Here is a 26,110-nt window from a genome sequence, read left to right as displayed (position 1 = left end):
TAAGGAACCATCATGGTTGTTTCTTTAGTTTTTTGGTAGGGTCCTAAAGGTCTTTGTCTTTATGTGTTTACTTCATTCATGTGAAGCATGATGTTTTCAGCAAGTTTATTATGAAGGAAAACAACCAAATAGGCCTAAATGCTTAAATGCAATTTGACAATACCTTTTTCGTTGTTACAAATTATTAGATAACCATTTAACTATTATCACTTTCTTTGTGGATTATTTACTTGTGGCCCCCTTTTTTTGTATTAGTGCCTAATTAAACTTTGTTTAACTTCATTTTAAATTCTCTAGTGCCTGAATGGCATTCTTATTTTCACATTAATATTTAAAAATAAAGACAATAAAAGGAAGAAAACAAAAAGTAGGAGGAAAAAATAAAATTACATGAAGGGTTTATCCTAGACTTGTTCTTCTTCTTACTATTTGATGATTAATATCCACTCAAATTTTGCGGATAAAAATGTCTATAAAAAGGATGAAGACAAAAATAAACAATTCTCAACTTGAAATAATTTTTATTGTCAATTTTTGTCCATTCAAATTTATCCTAATTATTAATACCATAACTTTTGTACTTTCAAATTAGAGGAATAGGACAAAAATGTCTTATACTCTTATGGATGATATTTAAGCCTATTTTCGTAATTTCCAAGACATAAACCAAACTATAGGCAAAGAAATGGAAACCTCTTGGAAGTAACTTAATTTGTTTCCATCATCATATTTGAATGTACAAAGTTAAAAATATAAGAAAAAAAAAATGAAAAACTTGTGAAAACTTATTTCATTTGAAGTAGCTCAATTTTTTTCATGTCAATGTAGTTCTTTCACAATCCCTTTTATGTTGTTAACTGTTAAGCATTTATTCCAGCACAAATTCGAAGTTCTGAAAAGAAAAACACTTGATATTCAAAGAATAGTTTATAGCAGTAAGCAAAATGAGATTAGCATACATAATGATACTGGAATGTGAGATTCAAACATAGAATCTTCTGAGAATGCACACAATGAAGGTAACTCCTCGGATTCATGTCGGAGCAACGACGGCAGAATCAACTGATAACCGCGAGTCGAAAAGTAAAAAAACCAAGATCAATAATATGAACTGGAATGAAAATAAAAATGTGAGCTTATACACACTTCTCTCAATCATACAAGTTTCCACAACTGCTATGATGTCACCAAAATCTTCAATTTTGTTAGGAACTTGCACTTGAATTCTAGATAGTGATCCTTGCTTCTCCAGTGTCTTGACAGAGACTGAATTTGCATCGGCGAGGTACTCATCCTTGGAATCTTCTGATTTGCTCAATGCCTTGAGTTCCAAGGAAGATGAAGCAGATAACAGAGGTTGGTTCCAAATGTCACCAAATTTTTTCACTTCTGAAGGAGAAAAGAATGTTTCTTAAGAAGCATGCAAATCTAGATTTTTACAATGGCAATTATATAGTAGTAAGAATAAAAGAGAAGCAAACCTTGTTCAAGTGCTTCCTTTGCAATCTGAAGGCTATAAATGGACTCAGTTAAAGGATCATTGGCCTCAAAAAATTGATGATGCTCCATTTGTTCATCCTTTAACTTCTCCATTGCATCGTTTTGTAACCACCAACTTAACTTTGAGACATAACTCTACTCTTCTTTTATTAACAGTCTCTAAAAACTTTGATTGTTAATTGTTTTTAGCACAAAACATTTATCCAAAACAATACTCTAGTCCTACACTACAATTAAGGTTCTCATTAATAGTCATATTAAAGATGCCTTGCTTAAAGTTGGAGTTCCTTGAATCACACTCAATCTAGAAATGAAAATTTTATCCTTCTGTCCTTTCCAAATAGATTTTAGTTTAGGATTTTTTATTTTTATTTCTTTTCCTAAAGAGTAGAATTGGATGAAGAATTTAAATTTTCACTAAATTTGTAGAGAATAATATTTTCTGTAATAAAAAAAAATACAATCTTCATTTTATTTAAAGATGCAATGCATCATAGCATTATTCTCCACTATAAGACAATGCTATATAATAAACACCAAGTCTTAACATAATTTAATATCAACAATTTCTATTAGATGTACATTTCACTTATTTTAGTGTATCATTCATCATGGAAACAATTAAATAAATACTTCTAGTTATATATATATATATATATTACTATTGAGATTTTGTATTTTAATTATTTTACCAATTTTACTTATTATACTACTAACATATCGTATAATATTTTGTATTTTCATGTGATATTTGTTTACATATCTCACATTATCTATTTGCATGATAATTAAATACATCAATAATTACTTTTTTGGGGTAATATTCTTTACCTGATCATTAAAGCTGGATAACATTCTTAAATGTTGTAAAACAAAACAATGACAGTAATCGTACAATCAGTAATCAGTAATTGATTTCAATAAATGAGTTATAACTTCTAATTCAGGAAAAAAAAATCTTGTTCCTACACGAATGAATTCCCTTAACAAATAGAGATGGTATTAGAGACCTGCAAAATATGAAATACTCTCTAATCTAAATCATGTTCTCAGAATGAGAATGAAACAAATAAAATAGCATTTAAGAATACAATAATAATAAATAGAAGAGAAAATTTGGAAGCAAAAATAGTTGAAAACTTTTGCACACTACTAACAAATATATCATTAATTAACCACAAGAAACCCCTTTTTTTACCAAAAATGTATAAGCCATGTGCGGATTGAAGCACCATTCACCAAACACCAATACCCAAATAAATGATCAATGGCATGCAATTTGCAAACTATATAAGCATAAATTATTTTTATGCAGCAATCACAATAAATAATCAAAGGTACAAAAGGGGTCGCTAATCAACTTTTGGGTACTGGCTTTTTTTTTTTTCCTTTTCTTTAGTATTTTCCAAATCTTTCAACCACTTTTTTCACTTTTTGGGGGGCCTTTCTTTTAAGACTCGGCTCGTCATGCATGCTGATCTTTCACCAGATATGTGGTGTTGTTCAGCTTTAGTCAATCCTTGCATAATCTTTTCTTGCGCGAGATGTTGGCGGCATGCTTGAAACCGGAGGATTCATTCTTCGACCTATAACGATTCAACTCAAGTTAGAGATTATAGATATAGTTGCATGGTAATAGTCTCTTACTATAAGAATAGCATACTATATACCCCATGTCATGTTGTTGGAGAATGAGCTATTCCTGGGAGAGCGTTGGCCTACACTACCGAAACTAGGAGGAGGAGGTGCAACCTTAAGCTGATTCCAGTCGCCACTCTGGGGAGGTCTACCATGTGGAAACCTTTGAGTAGGTTGGTGACCGAATCGGCTTGGAGAATTTTGTAAAACATGAGGTATATAATGAAAAGGCTTTGACATATATTGAAGATCATGATGCATTGGAGAGCTACCCATCTCACCAGAAAATGCTTGACCTGATGCGGGTATTCTGAGGCATACAGATAATATAATATATTTAGATTTTAACTCGATAGCAATTGCAAGAGAAGACAATATTATATGGATTTCCCCCTAAAAGTTTACAAATAAAATTTCAAGAAATATTGATGTTCTGATAGTTTTATGACCATAAGAGTTTACCCTCTTAAAAGTAATGTTATAAGGAAATTAGATCAATAAAAAAACCTTCAACCAAATCTTTGACCATGGAACCACTCATCAGCACGTCAAACAAAATCTGTACATGGGATAATACAAAAACTGAGGAGCAAGCAAAGCTAATCTGAGAAACATTCTGCAGCAGACAACTCACCTCTGTACGATCATTGGAGAGCTTGTACTGGTTCCGTGGTTCAACCTTCCCAATCCAACCCACGGTTCCGTGGAACCAAGACTCATGCTTCTAGAAAAATCATTTGTCAAGGAACTTTCATCTGCACCATCATCTTGCAGAAGTAGTTCATCACTGAAATTAAGTTAAAGTTGCTCAGTTGATGTTATAATATCTTGTGTTGCTGTTAAAAAATAATAATAATAATAATAACATACATTTTTATAAAAAAAATTACATTTCAATTTTAATTCTTTTAGAAAAACCAAATCAAAATATCTGTCAGGGAGCTAAAAGTATACCTATAATTAGGATCCCAATCTCCAGGATCAGGCATGCCTGAGTCTGCATTGTCATGAGCCAACTCTGTTGACTGCACTGCCAAATTCGAAGATATCCCTCCACTTCCTCGCTGCTTCCAGGTTCCAGGATTCATATTTGACTGCACGTAAGATGGGGAGCTGCCAAGGGCTTGGGATGTTCCCTCGGGAAGGCTTGAGTTGTCAGGACCTTGTCCTTGCCAATGTGAAGAAAATACTGTTTCTTGAGGTTGAGGACTTCCCGAATATCCCCAGTTTTTCCGTCGATTAAATTGGCTAACTGCAGGTGTCTTCCCCAAAGGTGATCCATGAGTGGTTCCTCTCGCTGGAGATGTAGGTCCATAGTGTCCGGGAGAACCAACTTGACCATAGGAACTAGGTGGAGTGAACTGAGAGGGGCTGGCACCAAGAGGCATGGGGGTAAAATTTCCTGCTGAAGGGCTTATACCGAGCCCACTCCCGGGTTGATACTTAACTCTCCTCCGAGCATCAGGACTATTTCCAAGCATTGCCATACCACCTTGGTTATGCATGTTCATACCAGATGGACCAACCGGTGAATAGTAAGAAAACATGTTACTATTGTCTCCATAACTTCCATAGCTGCTACCAAGCCCAATGCTCTCATTATAGCTCCCATGGCTTCCTACGCTACCATAACTATTAGAAGGAGGATACTGCATCATCTGAAAATGTGCGTTGCTATAGATCGAAGCTCTATTTTTTCCTGGAACCTGGATCGATTACATATAACAAAATAAAAGTAAAAAATGAAAAATAATTATTTCTGAACTGAAAATGATGTACATGTACTCCGAATTCTGTAGTAGCCGAATTGAAGAGAGTAAATAGGAGTTTCCATTAGAGGCTGCATGACCACTTTAGAGAAGTATGTCTCGGGGAGGAGAGAGATGGAAGCTTTGCTATATTGGTTTTTTTTTTTTTTTTCCTTTCATCTGCCTAATCTTTTGTTTAAGTTGGTGACGATAATTGTGTTTCACCCTATTAATGTATTCTTCAATGAAATGCACTCAACTTCTCTACAGATATTAAGGCAGTAATATTTACAAAAGTAGCAGGCTCACATTAGGTGATAGGCCAGCAGCAAACCAGTGCCCTCCACCTGGATGATTATCCACCTTGACAGTTTGAACAACCGGCTAAACAGAAAAATAAGATGTATATTACATGAGGTAGATATTAGAATGAAAATATAGTAACAACCAGACAAATTAAATGGCAGAGTTAATTTAAGTCAAATATTAAAAGTATAACCTACTACCTTATGAGAAAAAATAGACACTAGAATTGGAAGTTACTTACCACACGAGGAGTCTCTGGGGGAGGCTGATAAGGTTGTGTAAAAGGCTCTCCAGTTACAAAAGGGTGTTTTGAGGCCTAAAGGAACATAAATTAACAATCTAAGGACTTACAGATTAAACTTCACATCAATACAAGCCAAACTTTAGTTTGAAAATGAGTCAAGCAGGGGTAATGGGACAAAGGGAATTTACCTGGAAAGGTGACCATCGTTTCGCAGGATCGAACTCAACAAGTCCTCTCAAAAAATCAATAAGAGCCAATCTTATTTGACTTTCTGAAACAAGTTTGCACAACATCCCTTAGTACTGTCAATTTTGATGCAAGAAATAAAATATAAAATATGGACATATATGGTTGAATAAACCAAAACAGCAAAATCATGCTGTGCATGCATTTCCAGCCTCTATGGCTTTTACCAAATTATGGAAAAGCTAACCTTTGACAATATCTTCCTTGGGCAGGTTTTTCCTATAGGGATAGTTTGTAACAATTGCTTCAAGGTTCATATGATTAAAATACTCCTTTCCAACGGTTGGCTTCTTCAATTCTCTCTGAACAAAATCAGAAATGTAATGATAAACATCTAACCTTAAGAAAAAGCGGGGGAGCAGGCGCAGGCAAGTGAAAACAATTAGAACCATTTTCTACGAGAGATGCGACAATGTTAGTTTTGGAGAAAACATCCTAAAATAGATAAAAAGAAGCATGTAAAACTTACAACTTCATACTCTTCCTCCGTCAATGCTTGATAAACACTTCTTCCATTTTTGGAACCCTCACTAATCTCTATGCTCTGGAGACTTCCAATACACTTGAAGAATTTAGTTGTGTTTTTTGCCTCCCTCAATACATAATCAGGTGGCTGTCCTCTGCAATATATTCACAAAATCTAAAATCTTATTCAAAGCAGGGAAACAAAGGAAGCTAACTGATTTGCATACTAGAACAAAATAAAATTGTTTAGGCTTTATTCTGGCTTGTTCTTTATTTAAAGAAATTGGCATGCGCTGTTATATAGTTGAGAGACAGTAACTATGTAAGATGTTACTAGCATCCCATTTGCTTTTGGCATAGAAAAATTGAATATAGTAGGATAAGTAAGGAGAACCAAAGAGAGAAAATATCTATTAAAAAAAAAAGATCAAATAAGAAGAAAGAGGTATAAAGTGGTTAGAGAGGAAGATACGCGTTATATATAACCCCTGTTGGTTGTTTTTGCTCTTGTATAGAGTAATTCTTATCCTCTATCTTTTATTATTCTTCTCTTAGTCTCGATGAAATTCTTCTTTTATAAAAATAAAAATAAATGAATAAATAAAAAGAGTGATATTTTCTGAAATCGGAATCTCAAATGGGGTAATTCCTTTATAATTTGAGTTCCTAATCAATCCTTTCAGTCCTACACACTATCTTGAAGACCTAATTATATTTCAGAGTAACCTTATTGCTACCGTGTGCTGTCAATTTGGTGTTCAAATGTAGGACCATTCTGTTTCCATATGATTGCTGAAAAGACACTGTTAAATGAATATAAATACTTGAATTTTATTTTTGACCATTTATCTTTTGGCTGGATATATATATATACAGTATAAGTTCGACGGACAAAGGAAGAAGATATGTTTATGTTGATATCATAATTTTTCTACACATATATTGGAAGCACCAGATATAAAATATGCATCCAACTTGAGAGATAGAAGCATACCCAAGTATTTCAATCATCCGCCTCAAAAGATCAAATTCTGAAGCCCCGGGAAATAATGGTAATCCAAGAAACAATTCAGCCACTATGCACCCAAAGGACCACATATCAATAGCTGTTGTGTACCTTTTAAGCGTTAAGGACAAATATGAAGCAAAGAAGAGTATCTCAAAATAATCTGACAAGGTAATCATTAAAAAACAACCTTCTTCCAAACAGTATGCAATAAGGTTTTCAGGCATGCAATCAATTTAAACAAAAGCATGCCTCTCATCATGTACAAAGGACTGCATGTTCTAATTACCATTACGAATTACAACACTTGCGGATATCAACAAATTAGCCAAATTCTTTAACACACCCTGCCCCAACAAAGGCCCAACTATGGCTACCCCATCCGTAAAAAAGGAAGGAAAACATGTAACTTGTAACTCTAAAATGTTCAATTGCTTCCCAATCTGATCCCACAGTATGCACGAGTTTGACATCGTCGACACAGACCAAACTATAGCTCCAAATGCTAAAGAACAACCTCGACTTTAGTTAAAAACGTTCAATGGAAATACTTAGCCAATCAAACACAGGTATCACACTGCAGCAAAAGAAAAAAGATAGAGCAGTGAAAAGAAACATCAAAAATTGAAAAACCATGAGGAAAAAAGTTTCAACAACAAATTTCATTGATTAGGATACTGATATCCAAGAAGAACCTCAGGGGATCTGTAATATCGACTCTGCATAAAAAGGGAAAGATTGTAAGTACCAGACAACTATAATTACAACAGGAAGGATCAAAAAGGCTATGTTCAACAGTAAATGTAAACCTGAATATAGGAGTAAACAGTGCGGTTTTCCATGCATGCTGATCCAAAGTCAATAATTTTGATTTCTGCTGGCTTCACAGTGCTACACATGAGACACAATTTCATTAAACCACAAGATGAAATAGCTACAACACTCATTTCATTATGTACACCACGTAAAAAACCAACCTTGTACATAAAAGAATGTTTTCTGGCTTCAGATCACAATGAATAATGCCAGCATCCTTTAATAGAGCCAGTCCACATAAAATCTTAAAAATATAAATTAAAAAAAAAAGATTATGGTAAGATATCAAAGCCAGCGGAAGATAAAGCATAAAGGTCATTCAGAGATTTGACATACCTGCTTAGAGAATAGCTGAACAATGCTAAGTGATAATCCTCTAAAATGATTCATCTTGATAAGCTCATACCTATATGGCTACAATGTCAATACCAAAATATGCAACGAGATAACAAATCCAGAATTGTAAGATTGCAAAATCCATCAAATATTTTAATCCAAAATTTCAAATGGAACTTGAACACCAATCATGCTTTACATGCATTTTCAATGATCATAGCAGGACAGATACTAATGGGAATAGAAGTCCAAAAGGACCAAAACTTACAAGTTTGTGTCCAGTAGTTCAAAGCATATGCACAAATGCCGTTGATACACAAAATAATCATATATACGAACAATATGATGCTTATCCTCAGGATCATACTTCTTATTTAACTGCAAGAATGAAATGATATATCAAATTAACTTCTCTTGGTTGCATTTAAAGAAAATAATTACAATTAAAAAAAGAAAATCATAATAAGATACGTTACCGTCGTTAATATAGTTACTTCAACCAGTGCCTGTTGATAGTATGCAGGTTGATTTTTAATGATCTTCACAGCAACAAAACTGTTGGTATCTGAATCCCAGCACTTCGCCACTTGACCAAATGTCCCATGGCCAAGAAGATCTTTGACAATATATCTGCAATATCAGAAAGCCAATTCATAAAAGACATGCTGATATTACTAGGTGAAGGGCAACATGACACACTTGCTATCAACTACCAATCTGTCTGTACTCTGTATTGATTTTGATATTCAAATAAACATAAAGCGTAAAGGAAAGAAATATGTATGACAAACCTTTTATTTTTCTCTACATGGACCAAGACAAAATTCACTGTCAGAATAAGATCCGAGTTTACATTATCATAGCCATCATTAAGCACTCCAATTGATGGACTGGTCAAAAATCTTTTTGGATTTAGATCTTCAGAATATTTAAACTTTGGATTGCATGTTTGATATGTTTCAACTATTTCCTTGGTCAATCTTGCCACCAACTGCAAAATACAAGCAAAGCCAAAGCTCCGAACAGTCAGATATTATTGGGCACAAGATCATGTATCAATTGATGACAAAAAACACAAGTTAGTAATTTCTAATCGCCTAGCTTGACGAGTGACGATAATGAAATCACTTGCTAAATCATGCCATAAGTTATCTAGACAAATTGAAAAAGAAATATTATTAGAATAGACGAGAATATAAAGATAAGCCATCATGGCATATATACAAAAGGTAAAGGTAAAACATAAAAAGCATGTAATAAGGTATGCTAGTCTCTTTGCATATTAGCTAAAGAAACTCCAATGGCCATTGAACAGCCCAAGTTCTGAGCACCAAGAGGAAGTCAAAAAATATAATCGTATCCCAAATGAAATCAATATTTAAAAAAATATTAAAAACCCTAGAATTTCTTTCTGATCATATGCATGAAAGCACCGCAAACACTGCGGACTACCATAGAATCTTTACTTTTTTATGCGGGCCAGAACTTCAATTAGTGAGGAGAAACTTATGCAAGTCTATAGGGCAAGCCAACAAGTCTCAAAGATACCAAAAAGCCCTGTTTTGGATGAAAGCAATTCTTTTTCTCCCAGAATCTAAACATTAAACACAGAGTAAACTAAGGTTGAATTTTTTAATCACCGTCACTGAAAAGGAAACTAAAATTGAACTAGGACTGTGCAGATCCCACTACTTCTTCCATAGGCCATACCACAGCACAACCCCAAAAATTAACACAACTGCTAGCAGAGCCCACAAATTCCATATGAAAGCTCAATATTTCTGACATTGCTCATCCAAACATAGGCATGATCCCCTACAAACATTGGAGTATTCAACCTTCTACATTTTCTGCTCTCCTTGTCAGTGAGCTTAGAAAGAAATTGCAGCGACACCCCATTAACCCCATCATTCCAAATCAAAGTTTTGATACCATTTATACATGGCACCAAATTGGCAAACACTGTTGCATTGACATCACACTAAAACACCTGCTGCTGTTGATATTTGACGGATACTAGACTCAATTTAGGAGGAAGGTGCGTATATACTCATAAATGAGAAAGGTGGAACAAAAAAAAAAAAGAAAGGCTAAGATGCTGCAAAACATTGCAGGTCTCCTTCCTCCCCACCTAAAGCCTCCAATTCCTCACTCAATAATTACATGGCCCCTAAAGGATCCTTCATAAACATTTCAAATTTGCTTCCCAATGTGATGCTACTTGTGAGCCAGCATCTTGCCTTGGCATGCACAAAGAGAACTAGAGTAATCAAACCATGGCACTTGATAATGAACATGAGTACAAAGATTTGCACCCTAAATAAAAGCTATAGCTCTTAGTCTAGTAGCATTTGTGAGTTTGATTCCTATAGCATTCTACATTGGGAAGGCCTAACACGGCCAACAAGAAGTATTAAAGCTACATTCAAGAGTTTGATTCCTATAGCATTCTACTGTGGGAGTCGCAAGGCCTAATGGACAATAGTCCGATTGATTGGATAGTAGATTCTCAAAAACCCCTTAACTATGCAATGTAGGTGTTAGAGTGGATTTTCTGTTATGGACAAACATCTAAACTCACGTCCATGATATGGTCAATGTCAGATTGCATCTACTTGATAATGTTCTTAACCAAAAGTATTTACAATTTAACTAAAAGTCGCAACTTTTGACCTAGTGATATACAGAGTGTAAGTTAACAGTTTACTAAGCTAATTCAAACAAAGCACATCTATGACATCTAACTATGATTATAAGGGAATAACTTTCAAACATAATCATTTAAAAAATCCAAAAAGAAACTTACAGGCTTCCTCACTGTCACTGCCACTCTCAATCTCTGTGGCCTTTGAGCTGTGGCTTCTTCACCCTGTGGTGGCCCATAAGGAGCAAACACAGCCCGGCTCGGACGCCATCCGGAAGACACCGGCAACCGCGAAGCTGAAGGCGATGATGATGATGCAGCAGTTTCATTATTCCGAGGCCTAGCCTCATCCATGACACAGCAAGAGAAAGACCACCCTCAAAGATTAAAGAACAAAAGCTCCTCCAAACTCAAAGATTCACTTCCCCCAATTCCAATTCCACTTCCACCATCATCATTGCTCTTCCTCTTCTAATATCTATTGCATCATCACCACACCAATCACAACATCACACAGACATAAAATCAAACACCTAAAGGGCAATCCCCAAAAGGGAAAGAAGAAAAGAGATTACCCCCAATCAAATAATCAAAAACACCCACCTTTTGTGCTACAATCGGTGTTTAGCGAAGAACCCACCAACGGATTTCAATCCCATCGTAAACAGAACCTTCTCGAATCATCGCCGAACGCCAAGATACCCAAGATCCATTCAAGGATTTTTCCAATTGAATCCAACACAAAAGCGAAGACAGAAACTATTTTCTCTGGGTATGAAGATAACAACAAGAGAAATCGTTGGATCGGAAGTGTTCTCGCGAAAGTGGGACACCTTTCTTGCCCCAATTTTTTGTGGTTTTTGGTGTAAGGGTGGTTTTGGTGTATGCTTGGAAAGAAGAGAGTAAATGGTATAAAAGGGTTGATGATGATGATGATGATGATGATGATGACGATGATGCAAATTGGATGTTTTGTTTCGTTGGTGTCTCTGTGCGGAGAGAGAGAGAACAACGCCGTCTTGCTTCGATCATATGAAATAACAAATAATTATAATTATTTCTATTTATTTTATTAATTATTAAATAATAATTATTATATAAGTATTTTTGTATCTTATACGTTTTTGTGTGTGATTGTGAACAATAATTCTCACTTCACTTTAGTGATATTCTCCATAACTATTTTATTTTATTTTTTAAATAAAATATTTTTTAATGATTGGAGATTTTATCTTAAATTAAAATTTTATTTTGAATTGGAATTTTATCTTACATAGATTTTATCTTCAATTGAATTTTGGTAGGTTTAATCTTTAATAATAATAAGAGATCTCTAACTTACATTTTTAGTAATACCAAAATTTGTTTCAAAAAAATTTTAATTTCAACAAAATTTTATATCCAAAAAATTTTGAGAATAATTGTTATCAAATATTACAAATTTTTTCTAAATTTAATATGCCAACAAAAATAATATTTTTTATATGATCGTCAATCTACTTACATAATCGTTATCTACAATGCATTAAAATAATAAATTAAATTTTTTTTAAAAAATCAACTTTTGGCATAAAAATTTTTATGTTACATTACAAATTTATCTTAAATTTAAATTTAATCTTAAATTAAAATTTGGTAATTAAAAATTTAATAACAAGCGATCTCTACTTATATGTTTAATGATACATTAATATTCTGAATTAGTTTTTAAAAATTTTCAATTTGAATATATTAGCTCTAAATCTCATATCTAAAAAGTCATAAAAATTATTGGTATTATTAGATAGATTTTTTATTAATTTAATTTGCTGATAATTAATACAAGCTTTTCATGTGATTAACAATTTGCTGACATGATCATTATCTACGATGTATTAAAATAATAAATTAATTTTATTTTTAACACAAATAACAATGTTCTTTTGTAAAAGTATAAAATAGTATTGTTTTTAATAACTTAAATAGATTTTATCTTCAACAGAATTTTTGATTGGTTTAATTTTTAACAATAAAAAGAGATAAAAGAAATCCTACTTTTTATTTTTAGTGATACACTAATATCCAAAATTGGTGTTAAAAAATTTTTAACTTCAACAAAATTTTATATTTAAAAAGTATTGAGAATTGATGTCATCGGCGAACAAAAAAGTTTTTTCTAAATTTAATTTGTTGATAATTAGTAAAAAATTTTATACAATCGTTAATTTGCTTACATAATCTTTATCTGCAACATGTTAAAATAGAAAATTGATTTTTTTAACACAAAAAACAATGTAATTTTATGAAAGTATAAAGGTGAAAACTCAGATGCAGTCAATTTTACGTGAAGTTGATACCTGATAGCCGTTAGATGAAATTTAATCAAATCAGTTAAATCATTTAAGGACTCTTAGCTATCAACTTTACATAAAGATGACTGCACGTGAATTTTTACCAAATATAAAATAGTATTTTAAAAAGGTTATTTGTCTTAGAGTAAACTTTATTTGAGTATACTTTTGGTAACTATTTTATTTTAAAATATTTTTCCTAATACACTAACATAAAAATTTGTTTAAAAAAAATCAATTTCAACAAAATTTTATATATAAAAAGTCTTGATAATTGTTGCTATCAAAAAGAATAAATTTGTTCTGAATTTAGATGCCGACAATTAATAAAAATTTTTATGTGATCATCAATTTGCTTACATAATCGTTATCTACAATGTGTTAAAATAATAAAATAAATTTTTAAAACGGATATTAGTTTTTTGGGATAAGAAATTTTATTTTAAATTAAAATTTGGTAGGTTAAAAATTTAATAATAAGATATCTCTACTTATATTTTTGGTGATACATCTATATTCTGAATTGGTTTTTAAAAAAATTTCAATTCGAATATATTAGTTCCAATAAAATGTTATATCTAAAAAGTCATAAAAATTATTGCTATCATACAAATAGATCTTTGTTAATTGCATTTACTGACAATTAATACAAATTTTCACGTGATCATTAATTCCTTAACATGATTGTTATCTGCGATGTGTTAAAATGATAAATTGATTTTGTTTTTAACACAAATAACAATGTTGTTTTATGAAAGTATAAAATAGTATTATTTTTAATAGCATGAAAACATGACGCACTACATGATCGAATAGCATTAATTTGGATTTGGACTTTTATGTATCAATTGAGAAATGCGAGAGATGAGAAGAGAGAGAGAGAGGTGGGGAAACACTGGGTGTGCAAACACTAGGAGGGGTAGCAATAGGCAAACAAACCAACAAGGTAAGGATCCTAGGATTTGGAACAAAGAAGAGTATCATCGATTGGAGTTAGATTCCTTCTCCGTTTTCGTTGATAATCTCCCGGTATATATATCAAAACGCGAACTTTTCAGTTTGTTCAATTGGATGGGCAGAATTATAGACATTTACCTTGCGCAGAAGAGCAAAAATGGATAGATCTATCTGTTTGCTTTTATTCGGTACACTACAAAGGCGGGAGCACTGAAGGCTATTGCAGACATGAACCACATGGTGTTGAGAGGTAAAAGATTATTTGTATCAGAAGCAAAATACAGAAGAAAATCTGAGTATGAACCGAAGAACATCAAAGAAAAAGGAGTGCAGGAACCCAGATCAAGGCCCCAAATAGCAATGGATGGTCGAGGAAATTCGAAATACCGGTGGCAAAAGAATATATTGTTTGGTTACAAAGGAGTATAGTGGGGAGCACAAAGAAAATGATCAACTTTCAAGCACTATGTCAAACGGTTCATAATGAATGGCTGTGCGTCACGTACGTAAGGGAGATGGAAGAATACAAAGCAATACTAACGTTTTACACGTTAGCTAATGCGGATGAGGCCTACACATTCAGAATGAACGATCTTTTAAAATTGTTCCATATGGTATGGAGATGGGACGAGTTTGAGATGAGCGAGACTAGAAGAATATGGTTGGAATGCTATTGAGTACCTTTGCATGCTTGTTCAACATAGACTTTTACAAGATTAGGAGGTCAATGGGGCGAAGTGGTAAAGTGTGATACCTTAATAGAAATGTGTAACTCATTTAGTGTTAGCCGCGTCCTAATAGATACATGTATGTTCAATAAGATCAACGGGTGGATTCATGTCACTATTGGAACGAGCGGATTTGATGTTCTAGTGAAGGAGGTAGGTAGCGAGGTATATCAGGAGGAATGCTTTCCGGAGAGGAAGATCGACCAACAAGGTAAGAAGATAGGGGCCATGGAAGATAGGCAACAGGTTGGAATAAGGCCAGTAGCCGGTAACGGCACTGAGCTGACGGTGGGTAGGTGGATCCGGTGGCAGGGATTATGGTGGAGAAACAATTGGAGGATGAACAGGAAAAGGGAAAAGTAGTAATTTTGGCCTTTGAATTGAATGAATGGAATATTCAAAATTCAAATGATCATTATGAAGGATGTGATAATGCTCTAACGAAGGGAAAAGAAATCTCGGCGGGGCCAGCTGCAATTATCGAGGAGATTGATTCCGATTGCACGTTGTCATGCAATTACGAGGGACTCCATAATGAGATTTCAAATGCTTATGGAAAGAATGTTACTAGGCTTATTGCAAGCAGGCCCTATGTGTTAAAAAGTAGGTATAGCGAATACAAAAACAAAAAAGGCCAGCTAAAGGAGGGAGATATTGGGCTCCCTAGACCGGTCAAGGCAGGCCTGGTGGGCGACCCGACCCGGCTGTATGAGGAAGCTACAAGAGCGCGCTCGCCTCGTGTAGACGAAGGCACAGCGAATGAAGCCTGCTTCCTAGAGGGTTCTCAACGGCTGTGGAGGCGAGAAGATGGGATGCGTTCGCTAGAGATTGAAGCCGCGCAACGTCGGCACTGGGCGACGCACGGTTCCGGGTCAGTTGAGGCAAACGACGGGGAGGCAACTGGGGTTGACGACACGGTTTTGCACACTATAGATGAGGACCATGGACGTAGCAACGAGAAGCAAGTCTAGGGCCCAGGAAGCACCACACCCGTGCAGCGGCTCGATTTTCATGAAGGCTTGGGCAGGAATCTAAAGAGGAACGAGAAGGATGGGAGATGTCCGTTCGAAGAACCCCATGAAGAAACAGATTGCTTGGGCGCTATGGGCAGGACTGTGGCGGCAGGGTTGGAAGCAATGTATGGTGATGGCCAAGTAGCAGAACAAGAAGACCAAGAAGGAGATGGGACTGAAGTAGGGATGGATACAGACGAAGGTACCACGCTGTGCATAGGCAACAATGTCCAGAGCTGGAAAGAAGAAATGGCCGAAAATAAAAAAGCTTGGAAATTGGAGGTCGAATCAGGGGAAATACCATGCAGTGATGAGGAGGACATTTTGGCGATTCTTCAAGAACAAAATGAAGCACTAGCTAAGAAGCGCAGGCAATCGAAGCTGAAGGAGAAAGCCAGAAGAAGCCGGCCAAAAAATCACAAGCAGGTGTGCAATAATTTTTATAAATGATTTTAAGCTCTTGAAATGTGCGGAGAGAGAGAGAAAGAGAGAACAACACCGTCTTGCTTCGATCATATGAAATAACAAATAATTATAATTATTTCTATTTACTTTGTTAATTATTAAATAATAATTATTATATAAGTAGTTTTGTTTCTTGTATATTTCTATGTGTGATTGTGAACAATAATTCTTACTTCACTTGAATGATACGCTCGGTAACTATTTTATTTTTTTAAAATAAAATATTTTTTAATGACTAGAGATTTTATCTTAAATTGAAATTTTATCTTGAATTAAAAATTTATCTTAAATAGATTTTATTTTGAATTGAATTTTGGTCGGTTTAATCTTTAATAATAATAAGAGATCTCTAACTTACATTTTTAGTGATACCAAAATTTGTTTCAAAAAAATTTTAATTTCAACAAAATTTTATATCCAAAAAATTTTGAGAATGGTTGTTATCAAATACGACAGATTTTTTCTAAATTTAGTATGCCGACAAAAATAATATTTTTTTATATGACCGTCAATCTAGTTACATAATCGTTATCTACAATGCATTAAAATAATAAATTAAAAAAATTTTTAAAATCAACTTTTTGGAATAAAATTTTTTATCTTACATTACAAATTTATCTTAAATTTAAATTTTATCTTAAATTTATTTTATCTTAAATTAAAATTTGGTAGGTTAAAAATTTAATAACAAGAGATCTCTACTTATATGTTTAATGATACACTAATATTTTGAATTAGTTTTTAAAAATTTTCAATTCGAATATATTAGCTCTAACTCTTATATCTAAAAAGTCATAAAAATTATTGCTATTATTAAATAGATTTTTTATTAATTTAATTTGCTGGTAATTACTACAAGTTTTTCATGTGATTAACAATTTGCTGACAAGATCGTTATCTACGATGTATTAAAATAATAAATTGATTTTGTTTTTAACACAAATAACAATGTTCTTTTGTAAAAGTATAAAATAGTATTGTTTTTAATAACTTAAATAGATTTTATCTTCAATAGAATTTTTGGTTGGTTTAATTTTTAACAATAAAAAGAGATAAAACAAATCCTACTTTTTATTTTTAGTGATACACTAATATCCAGAATTGATGTTAAAAATTTTTAACTTCAACAAAATTTTATATCTAAAAAGTATTGAGAATTGATGTTATCGTCGAACAAAATTTTTTTTTCGAAATTTAATTTGTTGATAATTAATAAAATTTTTTATACAATCGTTAATTTCCTTACATAATCTTTATCTGCAACATGTTAAAATAGAAAATTGATTTTTTTAACACAAAAAACAATGTAATTTTATGAAAGTACAAAGGTGAAAACTCAGATGCAGTCAACTTTACGTGAAGTTGATACATGATAGTCGTTAGATGAAAATTTAATCAAATCAGTTAAATCATTTAACGACTCTTAACTATCAACTTTACGTAAAGTTGACTGCACCTGAATTTTCACCAAATATAAAATAGTATTTTAAAAAGGTTATTTGTCTTAGAGTAAACTTTATTTGAGTATACTTTTGGTAATTATTTTATTTTAAAATATTTTTCCTGATACACTAATATAAAAATTTGTTTAAAAAAAATCAATTTTAACAAAATTTTATATATAAAAAGTCTTGATAATTGTTGCTATAAAAAAGAATAAATTTGTTCTGAATTTAGATGACGACAATTACTAAAAATTTTTATGTGATCATCAATTTGCTTACATAATCGTTATCTACAATGTGTTAAAATAATAAATTAGATTTTTGAAACGGATATTAGTTTTTTAGGAAAAGGGGTTTTATCTTAAATTAAAATTTGGTAGGTTAAAAATTTAATAATAAGAGATCTCTGCTTATATTTTTGGTGATACATCTATATTCTGAATTAGTTTTTAAAAAATTTTCAATTCGAATATATTAGTTCCAATAAAATGTTATATCTAAAAAGTCATAAAAATTATTGCTATCATACAAATAGATTTTTTGTTAATTTCATTTGCTGACAATGAATACAAATTTTTCATGTGATTACTAATTCCTTAACATGATTGTTATATGCGATGTGTTAAAATGATAAATTGATTTTGTTTTTAACACAAATAACAATGGTGTTTTATGAAAGAATAAAATAGTATTATTTTTAATAGCATGCAAATATGACGCACTGCATGATCGAATAGCATTTATTTGGATTTGGACTTTTATGTATCAATTGAGAAATGAGAGAGATGAGAAGAGAAAGAGAAAGGTAGGGAAACACTGGGTGGACAAACACTAGGAGGGGTAGCAATAGGCAAAAAAACCAACAAGGTAAGGATCCTAGGATTTGGAACAAAGAAGAGTATCATCAATTGGAGTTAGATTCCTTCTCCGTTTTTGTTGATAATCTCCCGGTATATATATATATATATCAAAACGTGAATTTTTCAATTTGTTCAATTGGATGGGCCGAATTATAGACATTTACCTTGCGTGGAAGAGCAAGAATGGATAGATCTATCTGTTCGTTTTTATTTGGTACACTACAAAGGCGGGAGCACTGAAGGCTATTGCAGACATGAACCACATGGTGTTGAGAGGTAAAAGATTATTTGTATCAGAAGCAAAATATAGAAAAAAATCTGAGTATGAACCGAAGAACATCAGAGGAAAAGGAGTGCAGGTACCTAGATCAAGGCCCCAAATAGCAATGGATGGTCGAGGAAAATCGAAATACCAGTGGCAAAAGAAAATATTGTTTGGTTACAAAGGAGTATAGTGGGGAGCACAAAGAAGATGATCAACTTTCAAGCACTATGTCAAACGGTTCATAATGAATGGCTGTGCGTCACGCACGTAAGGGAGTACCTTTGCTATGGAGTACCTTTGCACGCTTGTTCAACAGAGACTTTTACAAGATTAGGAGGTCAATGGGGCGAGGTGGTAAAGTGTGATATCTTAACAGAAATGTGTAACTCGTTTAGTGTTAGCCGCGTCCTAATAGATACGTGTATGTTCAATAAGATCAACGGGTGGATTCATGTCACTATTGGAGCGAGCGGATTTGATGTTCTAGTGAAGGAGGTAAGTAGCGAGGTATATCAGGAGGAATGCTTTTCGGAGAGGAAGATCGACCAACAAAGTAAGAAGATAGGGGCCACGGAAGATAGGCAACAGGTTGGAATAAGGCCAGTAGCCAGTAACGGTGCTGAGCCGACGGTGGGTAGGTGGATCCGGTGGAAGGGATTATGGTGGAGAAACAATTGGAGGATGAACAGGAAAAGGGCAAAGTGGTAATTTTGGCTTTCAAATTGAATGAATGGAATATTCAAAATTCAAATTATCATTATGAAGGCTGTGATAATGCTCTAACAAAGGGGAAGGAAATCTTGGCGGGGCCAACTGCAATTATCCAGGAGATTGATTCCGATTGCACGTTGTCATGCAATTACGAGGGACTCCATAATGAGAATTCAAATGCTTATGGAAATAATGTTACTAGGCTTATTGCAAGCAGGCCCTATGTGTTAAAAAGTAGGTATAGCGAATACAAAAACAAAAAAGGCCAGCTGAAGGAGGGAGATATTGGGCACCCTAGACCGGTCAAGGCAGGCCTGGTCGGCGACCCGACCCGGCTGAATGAGGAAGCTACAAGAGCGCGCCCACCTCGGGTAGACGAAGGAATAGCGAACAAAGCCTGCTTCCTAGATGGTTCTCAATAGCTGCGGAGGAAAGAAGATGGGATGCGTTCGCCAGAGATTGAAGCCGCGCAACGTCGACATTGGACGACGCACGGTTCCGGGTCGGTTGAGGCAAACGACAGGGAGACAGCTGGGGTTGACGACACAGTTTTGCACACTGTAGATGAGGACCATGGACACATCAATGAGAAGCAAGACCAGGGCCCAGGAAGCGCCACACCCGTGAAGCGGCTCGATTTCCATGAAGGATTGGGCAGAAATCTGAAAAGGAACGAGAAGGATGGGAGACGTCCGTTCGAAGAACCCCATAAAGAAACAGATTGCTTGGGCACTATGGGCAGGACTGTGGCGGCAGGGTTGGAAGCAATGTATGGTGATGGCCAAGTAACAGAACAAGAAGACCAAGAAGGAGATGGGACTGAAGCAGGGATGGATACAAACGTAGGTACCGCGCTGTGTAGAGGCAACAATATCCGAAGCCGGGAAGACGAAATGGCCGAAAATAAAGAAGCTTGGAAATTGGAGGTCGAATCAGGGGCAATACCATGCAGTGATAAGGAGGACATTTTGGCGATTCTTCAAGAACAAAATGAAGCATTAGCTATGAAGCACAGGCAATCGAAGCTGAAGGAGAAAGCCCGAAGAAGCCGGCCAAAATATCGCAAGCAGATGTGCAATAATTTTTATAAATGATTTTAAGCTCTTGAAATGTGCGGAGAGAGAGAAAGAACAACGCCATCTTGCTTCGATCGTATGAAATAACAAATAATTATAATTATTTCTATTTATTTTGTTTATTATTAAATAATAATTATTATATAAGTAGTTTTGTTTCTTGTACGTTTGTCTGTGTGATTGTGAACAATAATTCTCACTTCACTTGAGTGATACGCTTAGTAACTATTTTATTTTTATTTTTTAATGACTAGAAATTTTATCTTAAATTAAAATTTTATCTTGAAATGAAAATTTATCTTAAATAGATTTGATCTTGAATTGAATTTTGGTCAGTTTAATCTTTAATAATAATAAGAGATCTCTAACTTACATTTTTAGTGATACCAAAATTTGTTTCAAAAAAAATTTAATTTTAACAAAATTTTATATCTAAAAAATTTTGAGAATGGTTGTTATCAAATACAACAGATTTTTTCTAAATTTAGTATGCCGACAAAAATAATATTTTTTATATAACCGTCAATCTACTTACATAATCGTTATCTACAATGAATTAAAATAATAAATTAATTTTTTTTTTAAAAATCAACTTTTTGGAATAAAAATTTTTATCTTACATTACAAATTTATCTTAAATTTAAATTTTATCTTAAATTTATTTTATCTTAAATTAAAAGTTGGTAGGTTAAAAATTTAATAACAAGTGATGTCTACTTATATTTTTAATGATACACTAATATTCTGAATTAGTTTTTAAAAATTTTCAATTAAAATATATTAGCTCTAAATCTTATATCTAAAAAGTCATAAAAATTATTGCTATTATTAGATAGATTTTTTATTAACAATTTGCTGACATAATCGTTATCTAGGATGTATTAAAATAATAAATTGATTTTGTTTTTAACACAAATAACAATGTTCTTTTGTAAAAGTATAAAATAGTATTGTTTTTAACAACTTAAATAGATTTTATCTTCAATAAAATTTTGGATTGGTTTAATTTTTAACAATAAAAAAAGATAAAAAAATCCTACTTTTTATTTTTCGTGATACACTAATATCCAAAATTGGTGTTCAAAATTTTTAACTTCCACAAAATTTTATATCTAAAAAGTATTGAGAATTGATGTTATCGTCGAACAAAAAATATTTTTTCGAAATTTAATTTGTTGATAATTAATAAAATTTTTTATACAATCGTTAATTTCCTTACATAATCTTTATCTGCAATATGTTAAAATAGAAAATTGATTTTTTTAACACAAAAAACAATGTAATTTTATGAAAGTATAAATGTGAAAACTCAGATGCAGTCAACTTTACGTAAAGTTGATACTTGATAGCCGTTAGATGAAAATTTAATCAAATAAGTTAAATCATTTAACGACTCTTAGCTATCAATTTTACGTAAAGTTGACTGCACCTGAATTTTCATCAAATATAAAATAGTATTTTAAAAAGGTTATTTGTCTTAGAGTAAACTTTATTTGAGTATACTTTTGGTAACTATTTTATTTTAAAATATTTTTCCTAATACACTAATATAAAAATTTGTTTAAAAAAAGAATCAATTTCAACAAAATTTTATATATAAAAAGTCTTGATAATTGTTGCTATCAAACAGAATAAATTTGTTATGAATTTAGATGCCGACAATTAATAAAATTTTTATGTGATCATCAATTTGCTTACATATTCGTTATCTACAATGTGTTAAAATAATAAATTAGATTTTTGAAACGGATATTAGTTTTTTAGGAAAAGGGATTTTATCTTAAATTAAAATTTGGTAGGTTAAAAATTTAATAATAAGAGATCTCTACTTATATTTTTGGTGATACATCTATATTCTGAATTGGTTTTTAAAAAATTTTCAATTCGAATATATTTGTTCCAATAAAATATTATATCTAAAAAGTCATAAAAATTATTGCTATCATACAAATAGATTTTTTGTTAATTTCATTTGCTGACAATGAATACAAATTTCTCATGTGATCACTAATTCTTTAACATGATTGTTATCTGCGATGTGTTAAAATGATAAATTGATTTTGTTTTTAACACAAATAACAATGTTGTTTTGTGAAAGTATAAAATAGTATTATTTTTGATAGCATGAAAACATGACGCACTGCATGATCGAATAGCATTCATTTGGATTTGGACTTTTATGTATCAATTGAGAAATGAGAGAGATGAGAAGAGAGAGAGAGAGGCGGGGAAACACTGGGTGGGCAAACAATAGGAGGGGTAGCAATAGGCAAACAAACCAACAAGGTAAGGATCATAAGATTTGGAACAAAGAAGAGTATCATCGATTGGAGTTAGATTCCTTCTCCGTTTTTGTTGATAATCTCCCGGTATATATATCAAAACATGAACTTTTCAGTTTGTTCAATTGGATGGGCAGAATTATAGACATTTACCTTGCGCGGAAGAGCAAGAATGGATAGATCTATCTGTTCGCTTTTATTCGGTACACTACAAAGGCGGAAGCACTGAAGACTGTTACAGACATGAACCACATGGTGTTGAGAGGTAAAAGATTATTTGTATCAGAAGCAAAATACAGAAGAAAATCTGAGTATGAACCGAAGGACATCTGAAAAAAAGGAGTGTAGGAACCCAGATCAAGGCCCCAAATAGCAATGGATGGTCGAGGAAAATCGAAATACCGGTGGCAAAAGAAAATATTGTTTGGTTACAAAGGAGTATAGTGGGGAGCACAAAGAAGATGATCAACTTTCAAGCAGTACGTCAAACGGTTCATAATGAATGGTTGTGCGTCACGCACGTAAGGGAGATGGGAGAATACAAAGCAATACTAACGTTTGACACATTAGCTAATGCGGAGGAGGCATACACATTCAGAATGAACGATCTTTTAAAATTGTTCAATATGGTATGGAAATGGAACGAGTCTGAGATGAGCGAGACTAGAAGAATATGGTTGGAATGCTATGGAGTACCTTTGCACGCTTGTTCAACAGAGATTTTTACAAGATTAGGAGGTCAATGGGGTGAGGTGGAAAAGTACGATACCTTAACCAAAATGTGTAACTCGTTTAGCGTTAGCCGCGTCCTAATAAATACGTGTTTGTTCAAGAAGATCAACGGGTGGATTCATGTCACTATTGGAGCGAGCAAATTTGATGTTCTAGTGAAGGAGGTAGGTAGCGAGGTATATCAGGAGGAATGCTTTCCAGAGAGCAAGATCGACCAACAAGGTAAGAAGACAGGGGCCACGAAAGATAGGCAACAGGTTGGAATAAGGCCAGTAGCCGGTAACGGCGCTGAGTCGACGGTGGGTAGGTGGATCCGGTGGCAGGGATTATGGTGGAGAAATAATTGGAGGATGAATAGGAAAAGGGCAAAGTAGTAATTTTGGCCTTCGAATTGAATGAATAAAATATTCAAAATTCAAATTATCATTATGAAGGCTGTGATAACGCTCTAACGAAGGGGAAAAAAATCTCGGCGGGGCCAGCTGCAATTATCCAGGAGATTGATTCCGATTGCACGTTGTCATGCAATTACGAGGGACTCCATAATGAGATTTCAAATGCTTATGGAAAGAATGTTACTAGGTTTATTGCAAGCTAGCCCTATGTGTTTAAAAGTAGGTATAGCGAATACAAAAAATAAAAAAGGCCAGCTGAAGGAGGGAGATATTGGGCTCCCTAGACCGGTCAAGGCAGGCCTGGTGGGCGACCCGACCCGGCTGTATGAGGAAGCTATATGAGCGCGCCCGCCTCGGGTAGATGAAGGCACAGCGAACGAAGCCTGCTTCCTAGAGGGTTCTCAACAGCTACAGAGGAGAGAAGATGGGATGCGTTCGCCAGAGATTGAAGCCGCGCAACGTCGGCACTGGGCGACGCACGGTTCCGGGTCGGTTGAAGCAAACGACGGGGAGGCAGCTGGGGTTGACGACACGATTTTGCACACTGTAGATGAGGACCATGGACGCAGCAACGAGAAGCAAGACCAGGGCCCAAGAAGCACCACACCCGTGCAGTGGCTTGATTTTCATGAAGGCTTGGGCAGGAATCTGAAGAGGAACGAGAAGGATGGGAGACGTCCGTTCGAAGAACCCCATGAAGAAACAGATTGCTTGGGCGCTATGGGCAGGACTGTGGCGACAGGGTTGGAAGCAATGTATGGTGATAGCCAAGTAATAGAACAAGAAGACCAAGACGGAGATGGGACTGAAGCAGGGATGGATACAGACGAATGTACCGCGCTGTGCAGAGGCAACAAAATCTGGAGCCGGGAAGAATAAATGGCCGAAAATGAAGAAGCTTGGAAATTGGAGGTTGAATCAGGGGCAATACCATGCAGTGATGAGGAGGACATTTTGGCGATTCTTCAAGAACAAAATGAAGCATTAGCTATGAAGCGTAGGCAATCGAAGCTGAAGGAGAAAGCCAGAAGAAGCCGGCCAAAATATCGCTAGCACGTGTGCAATAATTTTTATAAATGATTTTAAGCTCTTGAAATGTGCGGAGAGAGAGAGAGAACAACGCCGTCTTGCTTCGATCATATGAAATAACAAATAATTATAATTATTTCTATTTATTTTGTTTATTATTAAATAATAATTATTATATAAGTAGTTTTGTTTCTTGTACGTTTCTGTGTGTGATTGTGAACAATAATTCTCACTTCACTTGAGTGATATGCTCGGTAACTATTTTATTTTTTTAAAATAAAATATTTTTTAATGACTAGAGATTTTATCTTAAATTAAAATTTTTTCTTGAATTGAAAATTTATCTTAAATAGATTTTATCTTGAATTAAATTTTGGTCGGTTTAATCTTTCATAATAATAAGAGATCTCTAACTTACATTTTTAATGATACCAAAATTTGTTTCAAAAAAATTTTAATTTCAACAAAATTTTATATCCAACAAATTTTGAGAATGGTTGTTATCATATACGACCGATTTTTTCCAAATTTAGTATGTTGACAAAAATAATATTTTTTATATGATCGTCAATCTATTTACATAATCGTTATCTACAATGCATTAAAATAATAAATTAAATTTTTAAAAAAATCAACTTTTTAGAATGAGAAATTTTATCTTACATTACAAATTTATCTTAAATTTAAATTTTATCTTAAATTAAAATTTGGTAGGTTAAAAATTTAATAACAAGAGATTTCTTCTTATATTTTTAGTGGTACACTAATATTCAGAATTAGTTTTTAAAAATTTTTAATTCAAATATATTAATTCCAACAAAATCTTATATCTAGAAAGTCATAAAAATTATTGCTATCAAATAGATAAAATTT

At 33.5% G+C, this 26,110-nt stretch overlaps 2 protein-coding genes across 4 annotated transcripts; both read right to left on the bottom strand.

Moving 5' to 3' along the window:
* Positions 1-890: 890 nt before the first annotated feature.
* On the bottom strand, positions 891-1,817 carry LOC130947272 (uncharacterized). The gene is made up of 2 exons (XM_057875936.1): positions 1,482-1,817; positions 891-1,389 (listed from the first exon to the last, which is right to left on the bottom strand). The coding sequence occupies exons 1-2, from the start codon at positions 1,591-1,593 to the stop codon at positions 1,034-1,036; spliced, it is 468 nt and encodes a 155-aa protein (XP_057731919.1). The 5' UTR covers positions 1,594-1,817; the 3' UTR covers positions 891-1,033.
* A 744-nt stretch (positions 1,818-2,561) lies between these two features.
* LOC130963421 (dual specificity protein kinase YAK1 homolog) lies at positions 2,562-11,967 on the bottom strand. 3 transcript variants are annotated; one of them, XM_057889543.1, is made up of 19 exons: positions 11,553-11,967; positions 11,112-11,427; positions 9,097-9,296; positions 8,782-8,935; positions 8,574-8,683; positions 8,306-8,375; positions 8,131-8,213; positions 7,963-8,044; positions 7,832-7,872; positions 7,142-7,264; positions 6,152-6,302; positions 5,870-5,984; positions 5,625-5,707; positions 5,434-5,508; positions 5,196-5,270; positions 4,093-4,844; positions 3,773-3,925; positions 3,171-3,448; positions 2,562-3,086 (listed from the first exon to the last, which is right to left on the bottom strand). In XM_057889543.1, the coding sequence occupies exons 2-19, from the start codon at positions 11,301-11,303 to the stop codon at positions 3,010-3,012; spliced, it is 2,814 nt and encodes a 937-aa protein (XP_057745526.1). In that variant the 5' UTR covers positions 11,304-11,427; positions 11,553-11,967; the 3' UTR covers positions 2,562-3,009. The 3 variants fall into 3 exon arrangements, 2 of the variants coding, with proteins under 2 accessions (XP_057745526.1, XP_057745532.1); XR_009079809.1 differs by lacking the exon at positions 2,562-3,086 and adding an exon at positions 3,601-3,697 and having other exon boundaries at positions 3,215-3,448; XM_057889549.1 differs by lacking the exon at positions 2,562-3,086 and adding an exon at positions 3,646-3,697 and having other exon boundaries at positions 3,227-3,448.
* Positions 11,968-26,110: the final 14,143 nt, after the last annotated feature.

This window comes from Arachis stenosperma, chromosome 1, assembly GCF_014773155.1.
Source record: "Arachis stenosperma cultivar V10309 chromosome 1, arast.V10309.gnm1.PFL2, whole genome shotgun sequence".
NCBI lineage: Eukaryota > Viridiplantae > Streptophyta > Magnoliopsida > Fabales > Fabaceae > Arachis > Arachis stenosperma.
The sequence above is the reverse complement of the archived record's forward strand: the minus strand, read 5'-3'. Positions and strand labels throughout refer to the sequence as shown.

Excerpts from the sequence above, each read along its gene's own strand:
- LOC130947272 (XM_057875936.1), bottom strand. The coding sequence starts at position 1,593 with ATGGAGAAGTTAAAGGATGAACAAATGGAGCATCATCAATTTTTTGAG. Across the intron at positions 1,390-1,481 it reads AAAGGAAGCACTTGAACAAG|AAGTGAAAAAATTTGGTGAC; the intron begins GTTTGCTTCTCT and ends TTTCTCCTTCAG.
- LOC130963421 (XM_057889543.1), bottom strand. The coding sequence starts at position 11,303 with ATGGATGAGGCTAGGCCTCGGAATAATGAAACTGCTGCATCATCATCA. Across the intron at positions 8,936-9,096 it reads CATGTAGAGAAAAATAAAAG|ATATATTGTCAAAGATCTTC; the intron begins GTTTGTCATACA and ends CTGATATTGCAG. Across the intron at positions 8,214-8,305 it reads TTCAGCTATTCTCTAAGCAG|ATTTTATGTGGACTGGCTCT; the intron begins GTATGTCAAATC and ends TATATTTTTAAG.